Consider the following 22,954-nt stretch of genomic DNA (forward strand, 5'->3'; position numbering starts at 1 on the left):
AGGCCATTAAATATCAAATAAAAAAGGCATATCGTAGTTATGAAAAATAGGGATAACTCATTTAATTTTTCTAAGGTATGTATAATAATCAGAGTACGTACCTACTGATGATGGTTATATTAGAATTCGACTGCGCGGCTTACCTATTGTTGATTGTATGCAAATCATAACTGTAAAGCTAGCCGAAATTCATCCACTACCTTTTCAAATTTTACCGAAGTAACAATGTGTGTTATTTGTAAACATTGCAAATCAACCTTTTAGGGAATTTTTTTTTAATTTTTACTACTTGGTATTTGTTCCTGGAATGAATTGAGAATGAATCATTCAACTCAAAATATTTATTCAAATTTAAATTCTGGATCCTTAACATTGCTAGACGAGACGTTACATTAATTCCTTATCAGTTCGATGTAAATTCTTTAAACGTAAAAATACGAATTATTATTCCTATTAGGTACAGGTTGTGGCCTGTAACACGAGCAAAAATTTAAACTAAACTGTTGGCTGTATTTCTCAAATTAATCAACATTTGTTCAAGGACCTTTAAAAATTATGAAGTCTTTAGACTTCCTATTTTTCATTGAAATTAAATAATACCTTCATTTTCCATTATCATCAGTGTAATAAACGTTGCTTGTCACAACAAATATTGCGCGGACATACAAGAAATTTCTTATAAATTTATACCTACATATTTTTCTAGCAGGAACAACATTTGTTTAGTACTTGCCACAATAAAAATATCGACAATCCTGTTATCGATAAGTACATACTACTTCAACGACAAGACGAAGTTGAAAAGTCTTCTAGTCATTTAGTCAATTGAAGTGCATTTTCTCTAAAAGGCGAAGAAGTTTAACACCAGAAAACATGGAAAAAATTATAATTGTTTACATCGAGAATCATGTAAGAAAACCTTTTTGATAGTTTTATTACTGGCTGTAAAACTGCGTAGAAGTTTAATAACAAATGATTTATTTCTGTCACCACACTCATCACCAATAAGCAGTTTATACATATGTATAAAGACTTACATAGAATATATTATAATTATTATCAATGATCGTACATTTTCCAGCAATGCAGGTGGCAGCAGAGTGCAGCAGAGTGGTGTTAACGGAATTGGTATAGATAATTTCAACGGAAATGGTAAATTAAGGTTAATATTAACGTAATTAACGCTAATGAATCATTAGGGTTGAAATTATTTATACCAATTCCGTTAACACCACTCCGCTGGACCAAAAATGCTGGAAAATGTACGATGTCTGATTATTATTACGTACAATAAAAATACGCCCAAAATGTGTAAAAATTTGTTAACCTATTTAAGTAAAAGAGAAAAAAGGTCAATACTGTTATATAATATGTAAAAAAAACTAAGATCCTCCTACACTGTAACCACATACAGAGACACAGATTTGATTTGGGACCAAAAATGGGTCTGGGTTAAATCTATTTTCTAACGCACCCTATTACCCTATACAGGGTGTCCCAGAATTCGACGTCAAGCCGTAAACGGATGATAGACCAAGTCATAATAGTTATCATAAAAATACAAAAAAATAATCCAACTCATGTTTTTTAAAAATTATGGTCACTTTAAAAATTCACTAAAAAATCCACACCCTGTAATGGTTTATTAACTCTTGTTACTACAAATTCCATAATTTATTCTTTTTTTTTATTATTGTGTAATCTTGAATAATTACAGGGTGTGGATTTTTTAGTGAATTTTTAAAGTGACCATAATTTTTAAAGATCATGAGTTGGATTTTTTTTTGTATTTTTATGATAACTGTTATGACTTGGTCTATCATCCGTTTACGGCTTGACGTCGAATTCTGGGACACCCTGTATATATTTATCTTTGTATTACCTCTATGACGTTGAAGTGGTACATATCGATAAAAGGACTGTCGATATTTTTATTTTGTCAATCATTTATGACAATTCGTTCGTGCTAGAAAAATATCTAGGTGTACAGTTATAATGCTTTTCAAGCATTCATGAAAATTTCCATATTTAAGTAGGTACCTAAATAGTCTACCTACTTGAAATTTCCTCAAAAGACACAATACTCGTTTTATGCTCATGTAGAATATATAACCACCAACATACAAATCCACGGGTACGAAGACGCGGGCATTAGCTATTCACAAATAAATGACCTTATCAGGATTCGAACCCGGGACCTCCCTGTATCGTAGGCCGTCAAATCAAGAAAAAGAGTAGGAAGGTGTTTTCTTTTTTTTCACTTGCTGAACCAATGTAATTATGCAAACACTAGCATTGTGTGTCTATTGTGAAAGTACGTATTTTAAATTTAACAATCGTTTGTTTTTTTATTTCATTTGTTAAACAACCATCTTTCAAAGTTTCAACTAAATACTAATGTATGAAATTTGATGTTTAGCTAAATTTGTAATAGTAATAAATAATAAATAATAATAAATTTGTAATATGGTAGTGTACCGTGTAATCTCCGATAAGTATTTCGTTTATATTTTTTAATTTGTTTAATACGATTGTACAAAAAAATTAAGTGGCAATATGCTCGTTAGGTTACTTGTGAATTAGCAAATTGTTTACCAATTAAGAAACATCCACTGGTTTTGACATTGCGTGTACCCACGTGTGTGATGACAGATGATGAATGATGATCTTTGATCAGTATGAAGTTGGTTGAACAAACTGCCGGTCTAACGCAATAATTTAGTGTGTCAAGTTCAACAGATTTTATTCCGAATCATATAATGCGAATGTCTTTACTATCACAATTCTTCAAAAATAGATAATTACTTACATACTTTTTCCAATTGAAATCAACTTACCCGAGCTTTTTATCCTTCATTTCGGCGTTCTAATACGGAATGTAAAACCGGGCATTAACTTTGAGAAGCGTTCCAAAAAACTGTTTACCAACTTTCACTAGCCGCTTTTCATTTTCAAGTGTAAACCATGCGTATTGCCAGTGACGAAAACAATATTATCGCGATTTACACTGAGATTGGTGGCTATACGCGATCGATATGGCGGGTGGGTCGCGGCGCGTCCGTTGCGGCTATACTATGAAGCGCTTACTGGCTGTCGATGCGATGCGAGACTACACTAGGGGTCGTACTCCCATCGCCAGCTAGGCGTAGGCGATTCAAATCCAGCATAATACGCTACCCGATTACGCATAGCTGTAACGGATCTCGGGGTCACAGATAAATTGACTTCTCTGAATATTCAATTCACTTGAAATTGGCAAGCAACGAATAACTCGGGCAACACGGCTGATATGACGTCACCTGACGGCCATAGCTAATCAATGGGCCCGCGAAATAATCTGACCTTGAACTGTCAAGATAAACATAAAAACTTATGGATCAACAGTTAAACTGTACATTTTAAATTTGCACTTTGTACGTTGTTGTTGCAATTTTAATTTATTGACTCATCTAGATTAAACAGCTGTTTAAAAAACAAAACCAGCGTAACATAATTCGTGTGCAATATATATTATCATTCCCTGTATAATATGCATGTAACTCTTATGCTATACATATATTATGTATGTTAATCAGAGATGCAACGGATAGTTGTTTGACCGGATACCCGATATTCGGTCTGACCATCGGCCGAATATCCGGTATCCGGCCGCCGATTATTCGGCCGGCGGAACTATACCTACATTTCGGTTTTTCAGGTGCGCATTGTGCAGGTTTGACCTGTTTCCTAATGAACGTTCGCGCGGACACATTTCTAGGTTCAAAATGAGTGCGCGTGTAAGTCAGTGAAATGTTTAAATTGTACGATTATGACCGTGACTGTTTCTTAAATCCAATTTGTTTACTCCGAAATCAATCAATGTTACTATTCGGTATCCGGCCGGATAGTATCTCACTATCCGGTATCCGGCCGGATAGTATCTCACTATCCGGGATCCGGCCCGATATTAAAATATTGGCCGGATAGGTCGGATACCGGATAGTAACCGAATATCCGGTGCATCTCTAATGTTAATATACTCTCTTGATATTTTTAGTGAACTGAGTATTTTTAGTGCCTGGGTAGGGTTAAATGTAAAAATAAATAAAAAAAGAATAATAAGTATTTTTATAAATATGAAGAAACTTTATTATTATTATGCGTTGGTTGAGGGCTAAAAATATACCTAACATAAGTATTTAAAATAAATCCCTAAAAATAAAAAAAATAATCACACACTTTAAGTGCTATTTCATTGCAATATTCCAAATTTTAAGAATTCGCTCCATCCTAATACATATTCCTAATAATGCATACTTTTATAAAGAAAGCTTTGGTACCTAGTGTCTGATGGACCTTGTAAACTTAACCACCCTGAGCATAATCATTGTAAATGACCACGTTTAGATTTCCATGTCTAGAATAGGTGTCAGGAACTAGGAAATTCCTCTTAGTAACTATTATCACTTACCTACACTACAGTACATACATAGATACATACTTACATAGACCTATTATATAGCATACCTACTTATAATTAATTACTATAAGGTGTCGATGTTATTCCTGCGTTTTTAATATAGGCAGGTTGCGTAGATATATGTATTAATACTGGCTTAGATATTCGACACGAGAAACAATCAAGGAATAGTATTTTATACAATCGTGATATACTAGTAATACAGAGCTTTTCAGTCGAGTACCGTGTTTAGGCAACGAAGCTTGCTGAGTTGCCTAAGTAAGGTACGAGATTGAAAAGCTTGATTATATCACTATCTATCTGGCTGTGTATACAATACTTTTTCTAGAAGTCAACAAAAAATACAAAAATAACACTTTAAACTAGTAGAAACATACAAACAAACCAAACCAAAAGTATACAGTGAAGATACGCATGAGTTTCTGTCACTCCCCCTTTCTGGGGGTGTGCGTTGGCCATTTCTGGGCTACGCCCATTTTGGCGGCTTCTGTCGCGGGCTGTTACGACAGCCCGGTCTGTTGTTGCCAATTGGATTGGCATTTCTTCTCCTTCTTGATCTTGTGACTTGGTTGGCCATCATGGCTTGGAGGTCATGTTGGCCAATCTGCGGCTTTGCGGACTACGGCTCTGGTTGCGGCACGAGTTCTCGCGGTTGGGCTCGTGCGCGGCGGGCATCTGGGGGGCGGGCATGGAGGGGGGCTATCCCTCTCAACAGCTGGTGTCGTGACGAGTCGGCGTTGGCGAACATCTTGCGCGCCAGTTGTCCCACAAACTCGTCCAGTCTCTGGAGCTTCAGGTCTCTGAAGATGGTCTCGTTCCGCACGTAGCGTGGGGCTCTAACGATGGTCCTGAGGCTTTGCGTCTCCTGTGCCCTGAGTCTCCGCCTGTTGGACTCTGCCGTCCTGGCATACCAGGCGGGAGACGCGTAGGTCAGTCTGGACCGTACGTAAGCCTTGTAGATCCCCAGCTTTGTGCGGAACGGTAGGCTGCTGCTGAGGACTGGACGAAGTTTAGCGCGAGCACACTTCGCTCGCCTTACCACCTCGTCCACGTGGTGCTTCATCGTGAGGCCCCTGTCTATTGTGACCCCCAGGTACTTCGCCGTGTGCTGCCACTGGATCTCCTCCCCGAAGAGTCTGAGTGGCGGCGGGTATTCCTTCGCTCCTGTCAGGAGCGCCTGCGTCTTGCCCACGTTCACCGAGAGCCTCCAATTGGTCAGCCACTCGGGTAGGACGTCAAGCTGTCTCTGAAATTTGATGGCTGCGTGTGCGGGTGTTATGGACGCTGCGTAATACGCTGCATCATCCGCGAATAGTCCCAGCTTGACGTCGCCGACCACCGGGATGTCGTCGGTGAACCAGGCGTAGCACGCTGGAGACAGGCAGCTCCCTTGAGGAACTCCCGCGAGGATCGGGCGCTCCGTAGAGATGGCATCTTCCACTGCCACGTGGAAGCGTCTCTGGGTCAGGAAGGAGCGCAGTACGCGCATCACTCGACTTGGGACCGAAGATGTCGACAGTTTGTCCAGCAGGCCCTCGTGCCAGACTCTGTCGAAGGCCTTCTCCATGTCGAGGAATACTGCTACTATGTGCTCCTTCTGGTTCATCCGCTCTGCCATGAATGAGAGTACGCGCGTCAGTTGAAGTGTCGTCGAGTGCTCGGTGCGGAACCCGAACTGCTCCGGTCTGGGCTCGATGTGGGGTTGGAGCCTGTTCAGGAGCAGTCTCTCGAACACTTTGGAGAGGGTACTCAGCAGCGTGATGGGTCTATAGCTGTCTGGTCTCTCACCGCCGCGATGGTGTGCTGCGGCAGGTGACGGAGTGCCTCGTTTGGGATCGAGTCGGCGCCGGGGGCCTTCTTGGGGTTGCTTCTGCTCAGTGTTTTCTTGACTTGGCCGGGCGAGAAGAAGACCATTTCCTCTTCCTCGTTCGGCTGCTGCTGGAAGTACCTCTCCAAACGTGTCTCCACTTCCCTCGTGAAGTCCTCGTTGAGCGAGGGGAACGGCTGGAACTGTCGCTCCAGGCTGTCCGCGAACAGTTCCGCTCGTTCTTCGGCTTTGTAACGAGGGGCCCCTCCCTCGTCGATCAGCGGTCTTATTGGGTCCGCGGTCTGCCCAAGCTGCCTGCAGAGACGGTGGATTGAGGGCAGTGTGCCGTCAATGCTGGCTATGTGGGCTTCCCACTCTTGTGCAGCATGGTTCCGGAGCTCCTCCTTGGCTCGCTCCACGAGTCGGTTGAGCTCGGTCTTCATAGTAGGGCAGCGTGTGTGCTGCCATCTCCGTCGCAGCTGGCGCTTTTGTCGCAGAAGGTCCCTGATCGCTGCAGGGAGGGGTTTGCACCTCTCTCCTGCAGGGATGGTGCGCGATGACGATTCCAGTGCCTGCTGGATGCTCTCGGTGATGGCTGCTGTTGCTGCCTCTACCTCCTCGGCCGTGGAGACGGGCCCAGTGTGAGGGTTCACCAGGGCCGCCGAGAAGGCCTCCCAGTCCGTCTTCCGCCTCGTCTTCCTCCTCGGGGCGGAGCTTGGTGACGTGTCCAGGGTGAGCAGGATCGGCCGATGGTCTGACGGGAGGTCGGGGAGTACCTCCTGGGCCATGGCTGCAGTCACGTCCTTGTGGACTACAAAGTCGATAATGTCGCAGGACGAGTGAGCGTCGGGGAAGTGTGTGGGCTCTTCTGGTCCTGATAGGTCGAAGTTGTAGTCCACTGCTGCGCTGTAAATGACCCGTCCAGGCTGGTCATTTCTGGAGGCGTTCCAGGCCACGTGTTTGGCGTTCCAGTCCCCTGCCAGGATGGTCGGCGTTGGGTTCTGGAACAGGGCACGCAGCTCTGCCTTCAGGCGTGCTGTTGGAGTCGCTGGTGGTCGGTAGATCGTGTACAGCCGGAGGTCTCCATCTGCCACCCGGATGTCGACGCCGAGCGCCGTGAAGGAGTCACGGGGGGCGAAGTCGACGGGCTGGTGGACGATGGTTCTGCGGACCATCACGGCTAGGCCGCGGAACGGGTGTCCCAACTGGTTTGTCTCGTTCCGCTGGTACACGATGTATCCTCCCATCTTGAGGTCGGTCTTCAGATGCGTCTCGCTGACCAGCATGATGTCCACGTTCTGCTCGCGGAGGAAGGTGCGGAGCAGAGCTATCTTGCCGGTCAGGGTCTGGGCGTTCCAATACACTACCCTCAGCTTGCGATTGAATTTGCCGGCGGGGGTAATGCAGTCTTTGTGAGGGCCCTTGAGACCGCTTCCGGTCCCTGGGCAGCCGCTGCCTGGAGTAGGGCGGCTATCAAGGTTGCCAGGTCTTGGGTCGCTGCGGTGGTCTTAGCGGCCTCTGTTGCTGGAACTTCTTTGTGAGAAGCGAAGGCTGGAGCTCCTGGAACCTCGGTAGCCGTCCTCTTCTTACTCTGTTTCTTTTTCTTCTTCTTCTTTGGCTTCTGTGTGGGGCCAGTGCTGTGGGGCTGGTCGCTCGCCCCCCTTTGTTTGGGGGGGTTGGCCGGCGCCATCAGGTTTGCTGGCGCCGACTCCTCCACCGTGGTTTGGGTGACGCTCGCCTTCGTCACTGGCCCTTGAAGATACGCGAGCAGCCGTGATACCTTTATACTGGTACGCGACCCGGCCGCCGCGCACCGCGCCCCACGGCGCGTTGGTCAACGACACCTTCTCGTAACTCATGAGGCCCTGGTACTTGCTCCTCGCTAAATTCAATTTTTAAACAGTTTTTTTCTCGATTTTAGCCACCGTAGCCTATGGAGACTAACAAGTAACGCTAAGCGGTTTTCGTAGTCTATGGATGATTAATATACGGATATTAAGGGTGTCACATGTGCGTTTCTGACTTATGAAGCAATTGTTCCTACAATACAACCTAAAATAAATAATTAATTTGAGCTATGGTTTTGTTTCGTCCGCTTGACCGCGGCGAGCTGTGATTGGTCAATTTCATTATAGTTGACTAAACTGTATCGTAATGAATATTATAGTTGAGTTGAGAGCCCATACATTAAAAGTACCCAAAGAAGTTTGGTATACGAAATCTTAATTCAAGAATTAAAGTCGACGAGTAGAAAAAAAGGTTTACTTATTACTTTATTTCATTATCATTACTTACAAGTAATATCAACTAAATCTCAATTACATTTCATTCGTCGCGCTTTGCTTAAGACGAAAAAAAAGAAGAATGTTATTTTTCATTTTTATTTTAACATAACAGATGAAATAAGTCCGTGGGCGGTATTTTGTAGTCAGAATAATGTATGTAAGCTCGTTTCAATCTGTTTTTATAGCGTTCTTTACCGAGATCAGATGTTAGAAATGTGAAAAAAACTGAAGACAGTGATTACGATGTAAATAGCAAACACATTTCACTGGCATTGGTATTTTAATCGCACTGGCTTTTTTTCACGAGGTATTGAAAGCATTTCTTTTGCAAGTGCCTATGTTTCTTGTTTTTTTGAATATGAATTAGACGTTACACAATTAGAATCTTGATAGCGTTATTGAATTTATATTATATTCGTATTGCATTTTAGTTTCTGAACTCGTATTAAAACGGGCCCACTCATTAACAGTCCGCCGGACGGTATCAGCCTGTCAGTTAGAACTAAATTTTGACAGTTCCGAACAACTGACAGGCCGATACCGTCCGGCGGACTGTTAATCAGTGGGCCCCTTTAATAATTATTATGTGTCGAAGTCTAGTAAGTGGTTTCACTTTGTCGCCTGCAAAGTGCTTTGTACCTGGTAAGTTAATCCACTACCTGAGCACAACTAAATGTTATATTATTTATTTAATCCCGTAGGACCCGACTACCGGGCAACATGGTGGGATTAACCTAAGAGTCCTAAGACCGGATATCATATCACATACGTACCTATACCTACATACTAACATATAATGCGTCTAACTAAAAGTTAAGGAAAATAACAGCGTTATTCACGAAGAAGTTTTTTTTACTTTTTTTTATTAGGCATTGATTTGAGTCAATCGGTCCCTGCTGGAAATATGGGCGGCCGTTTGCTCTTTGTTTCAATAAAAGATGTATTGGTAGTGGATTGCGGTGTCTTGTCTGTTTAGTGGTTTTGGGCAGGTTCCCGCAATGGTATAGCCAACAGCAAGAGAGGTGATCAAAATTACCTTCACACGCTCTTATTAGCTTAACAATAAAGTCGCGTCAAGATCATTTTGAACACCTGGCCCTCTTAGCAACTTCTGCTGCTGACTGTACGGGCGAACCTACCCCAAGTTTTAAGTATTCGGCATAAAGGGCAGCATGTCACGAACAAATTTGATAATGACATGCAGTCCCCACGTGCTTTATGTCCAAGAGTCCACCGAATAAGCAGATTATCAAAGTGAAGGACTTAAAATCGGATTACTCGTATATCTTAACTATTCTTACCTATATTAAATTACCTAACCGTTACGGGTAGACGGTCTACCCATAGTGCTCGAAACTTATATAATCCGTTGTAATTGTATTATTTCAAAATTCAAACCAACAATATTACCTATGCTCAATGCTAAATTCAAAACGATGACACTTAAGATCCGCTAAAGGAATTATTAAGTTAATGAGATGACTTTAAAAAAATCATAGGTATATGTACATTACATACATATCGAAGCGGGTATAAATTTTGCTAATAATAATTGGATGTAACAAAAACTTTTCGCCATCCCATTTGATTGCACGATGATACCACAAAAAAGCAAAGCCAAGAGCGTCTCGGACCACGCATAAAGGAGTGTTCTGTACCTTGTATACTTCATTTCAAATACCACGGCCCGATTGCACTTGAGACGGTCATTGGGCGTTAACAATAGGATTAGTGATAACAAAAGATACCTGGCTAGACCCTTTTGCGGCGTGGTATTTTACACGCAACCTAATGATCTTGATAGTTTAACCTAGTAATCTTTATGAATGTGAACAATATTTCATATTAGTTGTCATCTGACTACGTTAGTGATTACACGTATACTGTCAATAACAATGTTTCGACCTTGGGTAACATCCACAATTGACCCGTTTAGTAGTGAAGTTAGTTCGCAGCAACGTAAGAAAAGATTTTTAAGCAAGGACGCCCAAGATGTGGTGACAAATGTTTATAAAACTTTGTTAAATCGAATGGGCGAAAAAGGTGTAATTAAAGAAACATCGATATTCACCAATGTTCCGGAAAGGACAGTTAAAAGGATTGTCTCATCAGGACCAAGATATCTTCCTCGAACACGAGTAAAAAATTCTTTTACAAAAATTGACAATTTTACAGAAGAATTTGTGAAAAGAACTGTGTACGACTTTTATCGAAAAAATGAAGTTCCAACGCTCACAGAGATTCATCAAACATTATTAACAAGCGAAGTGGGATTTCCATATTCAGAAACGACACTATGGAGACTTTTACGAAATCTTGGTTTTAAATATGGAAAGTTAAATGAAAGAAGAATCATAATGGAAACTTCACGGCTTAAAAAATTAAGAGAAGAATGTATTACCAGTATACGACTAAAGAGGTCTTCAGGAAAAAGTATTGTATATTTGGACGAGACTTGGTTTGATACCCACGATACACTGAAAAAAGGATACAGGGACAATTCTCAAAATTGTTCAACAAATACTCCATGTTCAAGAGGCAAACGTTTAATTATATTGCACGCAGGCACTGAAAATGGTTGGATTCCAAGGGCTCTTCTTGTCTCGAGCAAACATTTGAAAAACTCAAGTGCAGACTATCACGAAGACATGTGTTCGGAATTGTTCGAAAGATGGTTCATGGAGCAGCTTTTACCCAATATCCCTGCCAACAGCGTTATCGTTATGGATAATGCGTCTTATCATAGCCGGCAAGACGAAAAAATTCCCAACACAAATACAAGAAAAGCGGACATAATAGCTTTTTTAAGAAGGCGACATGTTACTATACCTGAGAAAATAACTGTTAAGAAGTTGTAGGAAATTGTAGAAAATCAAAAGTTTGAAAAGAAATACGTCATCGACAAAATAGCGGCTGAGGCTGGGCATGAAATTTTAAGGCTTCCACCCTATTATTGTGTATTAAACCCAATCGAGCTTATGTGGAGTCATGTGAAAAAACAAATTCGTAAGACGAACATTACACCAACAGTGGGTGATACCGTAATTCAAAATTTAAGAACTGTGGTAGACACGACGAACCCCACGCTTTGGAAAAATGCTTGTAAGCACGTCATCAAAGTGGAGAACGAGTTTTTAGCACACCCTGTGTATCCGGTCATCATAAACACCTGCGAAACATCAAGTTCGGAAGAAAATATATCTGAAAGCGAATGAATCTTATATTTTTTATAATTAATGTACCTATTACTTACCTATATATGTTAAACGTAAATCAATTAAGCTAGTCGTAACTTAAGTTATTTGAATGTCTGTATCTTGTTAATTATTAGACGTTACATGTAATATTGTTCAATTAATATAAAGATACCAAGATTATAATTAAACAATAATGTAATCGTACGTATTTTTATTTTCAAGTACCAAAATTTCTTAGTCACGCTTTAGTCGCATGCAGATTGCACCGACGCGTGCCAATTTGAAGTGCTCCAAATTAGATAACAAAAGGCAAACATTATGAGCCCCATTGTTAAGTTTCAAGTGCAATCGGGCCTTGGTATTTGAAATGTAGTATAACCCCGCACTTAATTTAATAAACTAAGCAAAACAGCGACTGTCGAAATTCACCTACATACGAAATTTCATTAATATAAATAAGTGATACTTTACGAGGCTGTGATATACGGAAAGTCAAGATGAACCTATGAGTTCCGTTGTTCCGTTTTTGCTAAGGAGCCCGAAAAGGGACGACCATGTTTGTCTGGTCTGCTGTCGAACGCAGTAGCTTGCTCGAGACTGAATTAGGGGGAAATTTTAAAAGTCGTGTTTTTGTTAAAGATTCAACTAGGTAAGTATTTCTAATTATCCCCTGTCCATCTCAGATTCAGAACACGTTTCTGATAACTTTGATACCTGAGAAGGCTAGCTTATCTCAAGAACGTGATTGTCAGATTACGTTGATTTCTTTGCAGCGTTTTACGTTGATGTTACCTAGTTGCCGAACGCACAGCTATCGCTATTAACCTACCTGTGAGACGTGCGGCTTACGAACGAACATTTACGTGTAAACGGAGGTACCCTAAATATTTTTGGTCTAATTTTTATTTTTTATTATTTATATACCAACGCCAAATTGCAGCTTTCCAGCACTAAACGATCACGGAGCAAAGCCTCGGACAGACAGACATGGCGAAACTATATGCGTTCCTATAGTTGCCTACGGAACCCTAAAAAGGATGTTTAAAGAAACGAGCGTTATTAGATTGTCATTTGTCTGATGATCTGACTGTCTGACAGGTCACAGGTGCAAAAAGTTTTTGTTGAGTCTTTCATTAGGTATACTTATTGCATTGGCTGTTTTTAAAACATGCTAGGGGTAGGGGTGAGGGGGAATACGGGGTACTTAACGTTTCAAGTCCAATAAAACTGAAATTGCTATTCTTTTTAAGGTTTGTTATTTTTATTTTTATCTTTGGTGATCAAGTAGTACTCTCGTACTCAACACTTACTAGAAACTCTAGTTACATAATTAAATAAAAAAAAATGGCAATCGATGCATTCTCACCATCTTGCCCCCTAGGTAGGGTAAGAGAGCGCCCCTATGGCGCAAGATGGGGTGATAGGAATGATTCATAACAGTATCTCTAGGACCTAATAAACAAAACTTCAATTTTTGACTATTCAAATCGTCGTCTGATAACTTCTCACGAACTGTTTTTACTTTTATATCTTAAGTGACTTATTAAGTCGTCTGAGGGACCGAAAATATTTTGCAGCTGACATGTACTATCGGGTGCAGCGACGGTTGAGCATCCTACAGTTCGATTTCAAATGCACCCCAGACGCGGTCACTTATTTACATTATCCACCAATGGGAACAGTCCAAGATTTTTGACCAGTAAGTCTAAATTTTTAATATAAACGTAACGTGCCTAACAATACGGTACAATTTGCAACGGATATGAAATCGAAAGAAGTAGCTTTTTTTTACCTTTTTTTATAAGTAAACCACCAAGAAACATCTGGCTAGTAACACTTAAAATTGAATGCATTCTAATGACCCAACTCAAATTCTTTACCTCGCAGTTTCGGTTGTAAAATTAAATCTCTTGACGACTTTCCTTTTTACTAGACACATTTTTTTATCTAAGTCTCAAAAAAGTTGAGTGCTTAACGAGTTCAACAAAGATCAATAAATAATACTATTGATGTGTTTAATTTATATTATAATATAGGTTAGAATAAAATATACTTAACTACTTTTATAACAAATATTTAAGTGGAGTATCCCGTACAACAAACGTGACTTGTTTGCCGTTTTTTGCGCAATGGTAAGGAATCCTTCGTGCGCGAGTCATAATAATTCAGTTGCCAAATAAATAACTGGTAGCTTGCTCATATTGAAATATTTTAACGCTTTTGTTGCCAAAGTAGGTATTCATTTTAGTACCTATTTCTATTTTTTTAAGCTACTGAAATCCGATTAATAAGTTGACCGGTTAAATACGTGCCCAAAAAAGTAAGGGTCGTTAAACAATTTAAGATTCGTTCAAGCGGGCAGATGTTAAGTTAAGACGCCGCACGGTCTCTGCACGCAAAGTGCGCAAAATTTAACAATTCAATTCTTATATAAACAAACATTATGGCTATTAAAAAAAGTTTCCACGTATTCTTGGTCGCACAATTGTTTTACGGGCACCAGATGTGTAATCTTTCTAACATAGAATGCCCTTTAAAATGCAACTGATAACGATGGTCAACACATGTTTGGGTTGGTCAGGTAAGAACCCAAAAACAATATCGATGCAATATACTTAAGGCACGACTGTGATTGGTTGTAATACTTGTAATATAAGAAGGCGTGACGTTTTAAAGTTTTGGGTGCAAGCGATTTTCGTTGAGAAATGCTCAACCGTCGCTGCACCCGATAGTACCTACCCTATCTTCCCTTTTACAACAGCACCCACCGCTTTTTTCATTGCCTCCTTTCTTTTAAGTATACGTTTTCACCATTCTACAAGAAAAGAAATAAATAATTCAAAGCCGCAATTCTTCGCATCACTTTAAAACTACGGAGGGGCAGTCCCTACGAGTACCTATACCATCTTGCTCCCATGTGCGTAATGAAATTTGTGTTTTTGTAAAAAAACCATTCCATATTTAAAACCAAACAAGCAAATACCAGAACGGCTAACTGATAAAATTACCGTCGCTTTTAGATAAGTTCCTCTTACCTATTTATTTCTTAAACTATTGCTTTGAAAATGTATAGATAGTGGATAAAAAGGCTACTCACAAAAAGTTTACTTGTCCCGGAACCGTACGTGTTTAACAATCAAAGAGTCTTTGGTGATAGTTTGATAAATGATTGCACTAAATAAAAAATATAGGAGAGCAGCGAGTAAGATGGAAGCTTTACCTTTAGGAGCCAGTAAATTTTTCCATGCCCGCAACTTGAGGGCAAGATGGAATCCTTTGGCCTTTCATTCTTGATTCATCATCGTCATCAAATACGACATGTACTTGTACAACTGTCAGATTTTGCATGCACGTCAAATCAACAGTTGATTTTATTGCATGTGGATTCTATCAAGTGTTGATTTTATCAACTGTGGATAATATAATTTGGTACAACCAAAACTCAAATCTAAACTCGGGGTGGTTCGGTTTGGTTTGGTTGTCACCTAACTGTGGATTGCTAGAATGTCAAATTTTGACATTGTACGTATTCGAGAACTTATGATTTTTTCGACATCAACGGGAGATCAACATGATACGTCAAACGTCGCTTGTCCAATACTTATGGCTCCTCTACACGATGGGCCAGCGCCGGCCACTCCAAGGGACGCAGCCATGCGGTAGAATGAGATAACAATATCACTTGCTTCCTTTAGGTAACGCATAAATGCGTCCCTTGGAGTGACCGGCGCTGGCCCATCGTGTAGAGGAGCCATAAATATCTTTGCCGCTGACTGTATATTACTATTTTATAAATATCCATACCTATACATTTCAAGCCCGGTAAACAAACCGAGATTAACACCTATTCAGAGAAGTACAGCTATGTTTCAGGGGTTTATTGCTGTTTATTCAGTTTATAGCTAAATATTGACATTGAGAAACTGAAATGAATCATCTTTATCGGAGCCTTGACACTGGAAACGTGTGAGGCATCGCATTCGGGCTTAATGCATAGTCCGGGCTTGGAACTCTAATCGGATTAACACAAACAACATACGAAACTGCTTGGTAAATGGACCCTTCGAAGTCCGTATTGGAAGCATCCGACAATGTGGTTTTTGATAATGTTGTCATTAGTAATATTAGTTATGATAGTTGCGAGCTCATCTGGTAGGTACTTAGTAAGTATGAGTAACTACTGTCACTGTCTACCTAGGTATACTACCAAAACCAACAACAATTCGCACATGGTCGGCTACTCGGCTCCTTATCAAACCATTTATTCGGTTTCTCAACCGTAACCACTCAGTTCACGATAAAAGTAGGTACCTAGGTACCTGCGCTCGTAAAATATTGATCGAAACGCATATGAAGTACTTAGCCACCAATATGTGTATGTTCATAATATTTGCCAACGTAAAAACATGCCGATACTTTGCCGTAGTAGTAGCAGTGAGCTACAAAACAACATTTTGGACATATCATTGTTTGGGGTCTCGCTAGATATTTTCGCTTTAGACATGATGTAACTTAATATGTATTTTTTACTGTGATCAAGATGCCTCGAAATTGGCGAAAATTAAATTCGGTGTGTTTAATTTTGATGCTAGTGTTATTGTTATTTTTACTTTCAAATAAAAGAAAAAAATATGATGTTAGAAACGATGTTTTACCAGTCTTGGTGATGATGATGACATGCGATAGAACGTATTACTTAAAGCGATGTCTGGAGAGTTTGGTCAGATATAGGCCAGACAGTAGCATTTATCCTATAATTGTGAGTCAAGACTGCTGCCACGAAGAAACGCTCCAAATAATTAAATCTTTTGCAGACATCGATCCTACTATCACGTTCATCGAGCAGCCAGCAGATCAATCAGATATTCTGGGACATAATGCCGCAGCTCACTTAAAGGGTTATTACAAGATCGCTCGACGTTACAGGTTTGCTCTTAACCACGTCTTCAGAACGCTACAACACAAGGCTGTCATAGTTCTAGAAGATAACTTGGACATTTCACCCGATTTCTACGAATATTTCCGCGGCACTTATCCACTATTGTACCAAGATCCCACCATCTGGTGCGTGTCAGCATGGAATGATAATTGCAAGAAGGACCTGGTGGATATTAAGGAAACGGAGCTGCTACATCGCACGGACTTCTTTCCAGGCTTGGGCTGGATGGTATTATCTAAAACATGGGAAGAGCTAGAACTGAATTGGCCGGAAGCTTACTTAATCGACGACTGGCTACGCGTTCCAGCCATCTCCCGTGGCCGCGTTTGCATCAGACCAGAAATATCCAGGACTTTTAAATTCGGAAGGGTCGGAGTTAGCAATCCGTACCTCTTTGACCGACATCTTCGCCATATGGTTGTCAACAAAGATTTCATACCTTTCACTAAGTACAACCTTTCTTACTTGCTGAAGAAAAATGAGCACATGTTTTTTTCCTTCGTATATTCGCTACCGGAAGCCACAGATGAAGAAGTAATGGCAGGTACCCTTAACAGCAGTTTAAAATTTATCCAGGTACCTTTTACGAATATTAACAATTTCAGGAAATCAGCGGCGATGTTTGGTTTGATGGATGACCTGAGACACGGTGTACCACGTACGGGGCTACGCGGGGTTGTGCAATGCTTTATCAAAGGCCGCCGCGTGTTCCTCGTTCCTAAAATAAAAATTGTCCAGAGTAGTGTTTTGCCGGTATTAAATTACCAGGAATTTTATTAATTTAATAAATAAAATTATGTAAATATTTATGACGTTTATAATATAAATTCATATAAGTAAATTAGTTTTTAGCAATATATTTTGAAATGAACGAAATAAACCCTATCTTACAAATAAGCCTCTATATACAACAATGTTAAAACAATACTTACACAAAACCTAAAACTAACAACTAAAACTAAATACTAAATATAAAATATCTCTCCTAAGCTGCCCGCTTCTGGAATGGACCCTAGAATGCTGGCGGCGTTGCCCCTTTGAACCACCAAACTTAATCTTTGAGCCAAGAAGGAGCCCGCCCTATGGTCGCCCGAGACACCTATTAATCTGGCCGACACTTCCTTTTTAGCATAATATATATATACTCTAAATTTATATTATGTGATAAATATCTAAATCTTTCCCATTTGGGAAATTTACCAGTAAATTCCCATTTTTCCCAGTATCGGTACCAAAAACCGGTAAATATCTGTGGCTGCTCACAAAATTTCTCGAGAACCGGTTAAGAAATGTGATTTGTAGAGGAGAATATCCGGACATATCCGATTGCATTTTTGCCCAAGGTGAAACCCTTCGCTAACGCTCGGTCAATAGTCAATTATTACCCCTTGATTTGAAAGTTATTTTTATATAGGTAGGTACATGTTTTATCTATGTTATTATGCCAAAATTAATTAACATTGAACATTTATTAATTTCCTTAATTAAAACAATGCGGTTGTATTGTACCTACCTATTTCTAGCTTGTAATTATTAGGTTTAACATTAACGTCAAAATGATATGATCTGTGCTACCAAACACGGCGTAGCGATAGCTTAGGTCAAAGATATTGGCTTAGGTGGACTCTAGGTAAGTCGGTTATTTTAATTAGGTATTTAGGACTGGCCTACACATAGGAGCGTTTCTCGGACGTGTTAATTGGAAATGGCCGTATGACCCCCGTTACGTTTCCGAAAACACATCTGCGCGTCAAACAAATGCACATGTGTGTCACCCGACCACGCGAACGTTAGCTCCCTATAAAACATGATCGCATACTTCAAGAGCATTAATCCTGGATTAGTGTTCACACTTAGCAGACTTCGTCCGTACTCTGTGGTAGACTTGCAACGAAACAGCAATTACTGTAGCTATCCAAAACAGTTGCGCATCACAAGTTTGTTACACTAAAAATGGCCTACAAATTATTTGCGTTGCTGATAATCACGATAATTTTCGTGTTGGTTCAGTCGAAGCCTCATGAACAGTATGCGGTGGAGCCAGTTGCAGAGGTGATGGAGACAGCAGAAGCACAGAATCCATTCCTGCCGCGATTTGCGATGAAGAGGTTGAAAGAGAAACGCGAGCAGGTAAAGGCGCAGCGTAGAAACGGCCAAAACACGCAAGTTCGTATTGATAACCGACGGAGGGCGCCGTGTCCCCAAAATGGATACGGATATGGCGTAAGTTTTTAATTTTATTGGTACAATGTGTCGGTCAGGGCGAGATACATGTTGTTAAAAAAAGCGTGAATCCATTGAATCCAAAAACATTGCAACTTTTTGGGCTTTGGGCCTCATCAACGAGGAATCCACGGTTATATTATAATGTGGTATTTAGGACTGGCCTACACATACGAGTGTTTCTCGGACGTGTTAATTGGAAAGGGTCGTATGACCCGTTACGTTTCCGAAAACACATCCGCGGGTCAAACAAATGCACATGTGTGTCACCCGACCACGCGAACGTTAGCTTCCTATAAAACATGATCACATACTACCAGAGCATTATTCCTGGATTAGTGTTCACACTCAGCAGACTTCGTCCGTACTTTGTGGTAGACTTGCAACGAACCAGCAATCACTATAGCTATCCAAAACAGTCACGCATCACAAGTTTTTGCTAAAATGGCCTACAAATTATTTGCGTTGCTGATAATCGCGATAGCTTTCGTGTTGGTTCAGTCGAATTCTCTAGAATCGACTGAAGTAGGGCCCGTGGGAGAGATGATGGAGACAGCAGAAGCACATCCATTCATGCCACTGTTTGCTATGAGGAGATTGAAAGAGAAACGCGAGCAGGCTAAGGCGCAGCGTAGAAACGGCCACAACACGCAAGCTCGTATCGATAACCGACGGAAAGCGCCGTGTCCCCAAAATAGTTACGGATATGGCGTAAGTTTTATATTTTACTATTAGTCCGGGAGCCGGCTGCATGAAACAAACCTCATCAAAAAATAGAATATACCTACCCTGTAGAGGTACCTGACATTTAGTAGATTCCAACGCACTTGGTCGGCCTAGGCTTAACCTGGCAGATTTTGTACAAATGGCAAAAACGTTGGACAAAAATTCATCAAAATAAACCTCATCGAAAAATAGAATGAAACTTGTATGGTAGGATACCTGAACTTGAGGACAGTAAAAAAAAAGTGGTCGGCCTCACCTTAGCCTGGCAGTTTTTGCAGTCCGACCAGATTTATTGGGTCACGTGAGAGCTACAATTTACCTCATCGAAAAATAGAATGAAACAAACGGATTATAATAGCTAAAATAAGCCTGTCGACGTATGTCTTGGTCGGCCTCACCTTAACCTGGCAGTTTTTGCAGTCCGACCAGATTTATAAAAATATCATCAAAAATTTTTTATCGAAAAATCGTATGAAACTTGTATGGTACGATAGCTGCCTTTGAGAACAGTAAAAATAAAAGTGGTCGGCCAAATCCTGTGTTGGCAGGTTCCTGTGTCCGACCAATTTTGTGGTACCACGTAAGAGCTACAATTTACCTCATCGAAAAATAGAATGAAATAAACGGATTATAATAGCTAAAATAAGCCTGTTGACGTATGTCTTGGTCGGCCTCACCTTAACCTGGCAGTTTTTGCAGTCCGACCAAATTTATAAAAAAAACATCAAAAAATTTTTATCGAAAAATCGTATGAAACTTGTATGGTAAGATAGCTGCCTTTGAGGACAGTAAAAAAAAAGTGGCCGGCCAAATCCTTTGTTGGCAGGTTCCTGTGTCCGACCAATTTTGTGGTACCACGTGAGAGCTACAATTTACCTCAACGAAAAATAGAATGAAACAAACGGATAATAATAGCTAAAATAAGCCTGTTGACGTATGTCTTGGTCGGCCTCACCTTAACCTGGCAGTTTTTGCAGTCCGACCAAATTTATAAAAAAAACATCAAAAATTTTTTATCCAAAAATCGTATGAAACTTGTATGGTACGATAGCTGCCTTTGAGGACAGTAAAAAAAAAGTGGTCGGCCAAATCCTGTGTTGGCAGGTTCCTCTGTCCGACCAATTTTGTGGTACCACGTGAGAGCTACAATTTACCTCATCGAAAAATAGAATGAAACAAACGGATTATAATAGCTTAAATAAGCCTGTTGACGTATGTCTTGGTCGGCCTCACCTTAACCTGGCAGTTTTTGCAGTCCGGCCAAATTTATAAAAAAATCATCAATAAAATTTTATCGAAAAATCGTGTGAAATTTGTATGGTACGATAGCTGCCTTTGAGGACAGTAATAAAAAAGTGGTTGGCCAAATCCTGTGTTGGCAGGTTCCTGTATCCGACCAATTTTGTGGTACCACGTGAGAGCTACAATTTACCTCATCGAAAAATAGAATGAAACAAACGGATTATAATACCTAAAATAAACCTGTTGACGTATGGCTTGGTCGGCCTCACCGTAGCCTGGCAGTTTTTGCAGTCCGACCAAATTTGTGATACCACGTGACAGCTAGAATAGGACCACACATGCTGTATTCCATACGCATCATGACTTTGTGTACCTATCTGATGGGCGGGCGTATATGAAACGCCTTCTTGTACGTGCAGGTGATCCAGGTATACACCAAAGCTTAGTTTTCAATCGGACACTTGTAATATAAGAGGAAAAACTGCACGTGATCCTTCCAAAATTTAAATAAATGGTAAAATGTTCCTCCACGATGTTCTCAACGGGCATCTAGACTGCGTTGGATTGCTATCACAGTTAGGGCTCCGCGCTCCCACGCGCCGAACTCGTCACACCACACTATTCCATATTCCCTGTCATCGTACCAATTATGGCCAAAATTCTATTCTATTAAATTCTGAGTAGAATCGCACGTACCTATAATAAATCGTTCCAAAACATTGACCCTTTCTTCTCCTCCAGACGTGTTTTCAAATCACAAATTGCAAAGCAACTTTCCTGGTAGTCACGCACTATCACACCCACTTACACACATACACACACACACACACACACACACACACACACACACACACACACACACACACACACACACACACACACACGAACACATAAATTCCAATAAATGCATACAAACTAATAGATTCGCTCGTTTATGTAGGTACTGTATGTATTTTTATTTTACTATTTTTTATTTATTGTTTACGCAAAATTAGAGCTATACCTACTATTTTAGGATTTTTTTTCCAGTTTACAGTTATTATTATTTTTTTCTTTTTTTCCTTGTACCTTAAAGACTTACAAATTAAGTTATATTTACGATTCTTGTACAGCACAAGTTACAAGTCTACCCACAGATGATTTTTTATTATGTATAAATTACAGGAAGTTCTGTTATTGGCTATGCTATAAGTTCTCATGTTTTTTGTATATTATTTAATGTAAACGCTGTTGAACTTCTCAATTAATATAAATAAATAAAAATACACAAGATAACCTCACATATATTATAGGTAAACCAGAACTTTGGGAGTATTGTCAAGAGGGCGCTCGTTTTGAATTTTATATAGCAACAATTTGTATAGTGGGGACAATGGAAATTGGCAGATGATTTTTGTTTTATTCCGACAACTTTAATAAGTGCGAAGTTTGATAAGTGCGAAGTTTGATAAGTGCGAAGTTTGGATTTTGGATATTTCTTCGGTTTTTACGCTTAAATGGCTGACTCGATTTAGATAAAATGAATAGCGTAAAGTCAATAAGTAAGCAAGAGTTATAAGTAAGAATTTATATTGATAATTTTACAAATTAAATTATTTAACGTACCAAATATGTTCTAAATCAAATTATTACAAGACATCAACCAAATCGTGACGACCTGACTATAGTGACATTTGTCCATAAGTTTGAAACTTACCCGTCAATTCAGATGCTAATTTCGTTATGTTTTCTAATGGAAGAAATTCCTCTCCCGCACGTTTTTTTTTCCAATAAATAACTATATACACTATTTACAACTTTTTCTCTGTAAAATCTAAAACTTTCGGCATAATTATTGCAGTCTAATAATAATTCACACGAAACTAGACAAAGCAATGTTTACATTGTCAATATTGACAACTATCATAGAGGGTAGATGTTGTCTATTATTAAAATTGTTGCCATTGCTAGAAATTAGTACCAACAAATTTCCGTAACATGGCGCACCCTCAATAGATCCTGGTTCACCTATAAGTGATTATCTTATTGTTATTTCTTCGACTCGCAAAGGCGTTATGTGTCCTTCAAACCATTTGA

The 22,954-nt window shown here is 40.1% G+C and overlaps 2 protein-coding genes across 2 annotated transcripts in view; one reads left to right on the forward strand and one right to left on the reverse strand.

The window, feature by feature from the left end:
• Positions 1-3,074, reverse strand: part of LOC134670260 (facilitated trehalose transporter Tret1-like) — a 40,666-nt gene extending 37,592 nt beyond the window's left edge. Inside the window, exon 1 of the mRNA XM_063528007.1 lies at positions 2,838-3,074. Coding sequence (XP_063384077.1) covers positions 2,838-2,857 — 20 coding nt within the window. The 5' untranslated portion in view covers positions 2,858-3,074. The remainder of the gene's footprint in view (positions 1-2,837) is intronic.
• A 13,022-nt stretch (positions 3,075-16,096) lies between these two features.
• On the forward strand, positions 16,097-17,505 carry LOC134670265 (alpha-1,3-mannosyl-glycoprotein 2-beta-N-acetylglucosaminyltransferase-like). The gene has a single exon (XM_063528011.1). The coding sequence runs from the start codon at positions 16,289-16,291 to the stop codon at positions 17,465-17,467; it is 1,179 nt and encodes a 392-aa protein (XP_063384081.1). The 5' UTR covers positions 16,097-16,288; the 3' UTR covers positions 17,468-17,505.
• The last annotated feature ends 5,449 nt before the right edge of the window (positions 17,506-22,954 follow it).

Source organism: Cydia fagiglandana, chromosome 13 (assembly GCF_963556715.1).
Source record: "Cydia fagiglandana chromosome 13, ilCydFagi1.1, whole genome shotgun sequence".
Lineage (NCBI taxonomy): Eukaryota > Metazoa > Arthropoda > Insecta > Lepidoptera > Tortricidae > Cydia > Cydia fagiglandana.

Excerpts from the sequence above, each read along its gene's own strand:
- LOC134670265 (XM_063528011.1), top strand. The coding sequence starts at position 16,289 with ATGCCTCGAAATTGGCGAAAATTAAATTCGGTGTGTTTAATTTTGATG.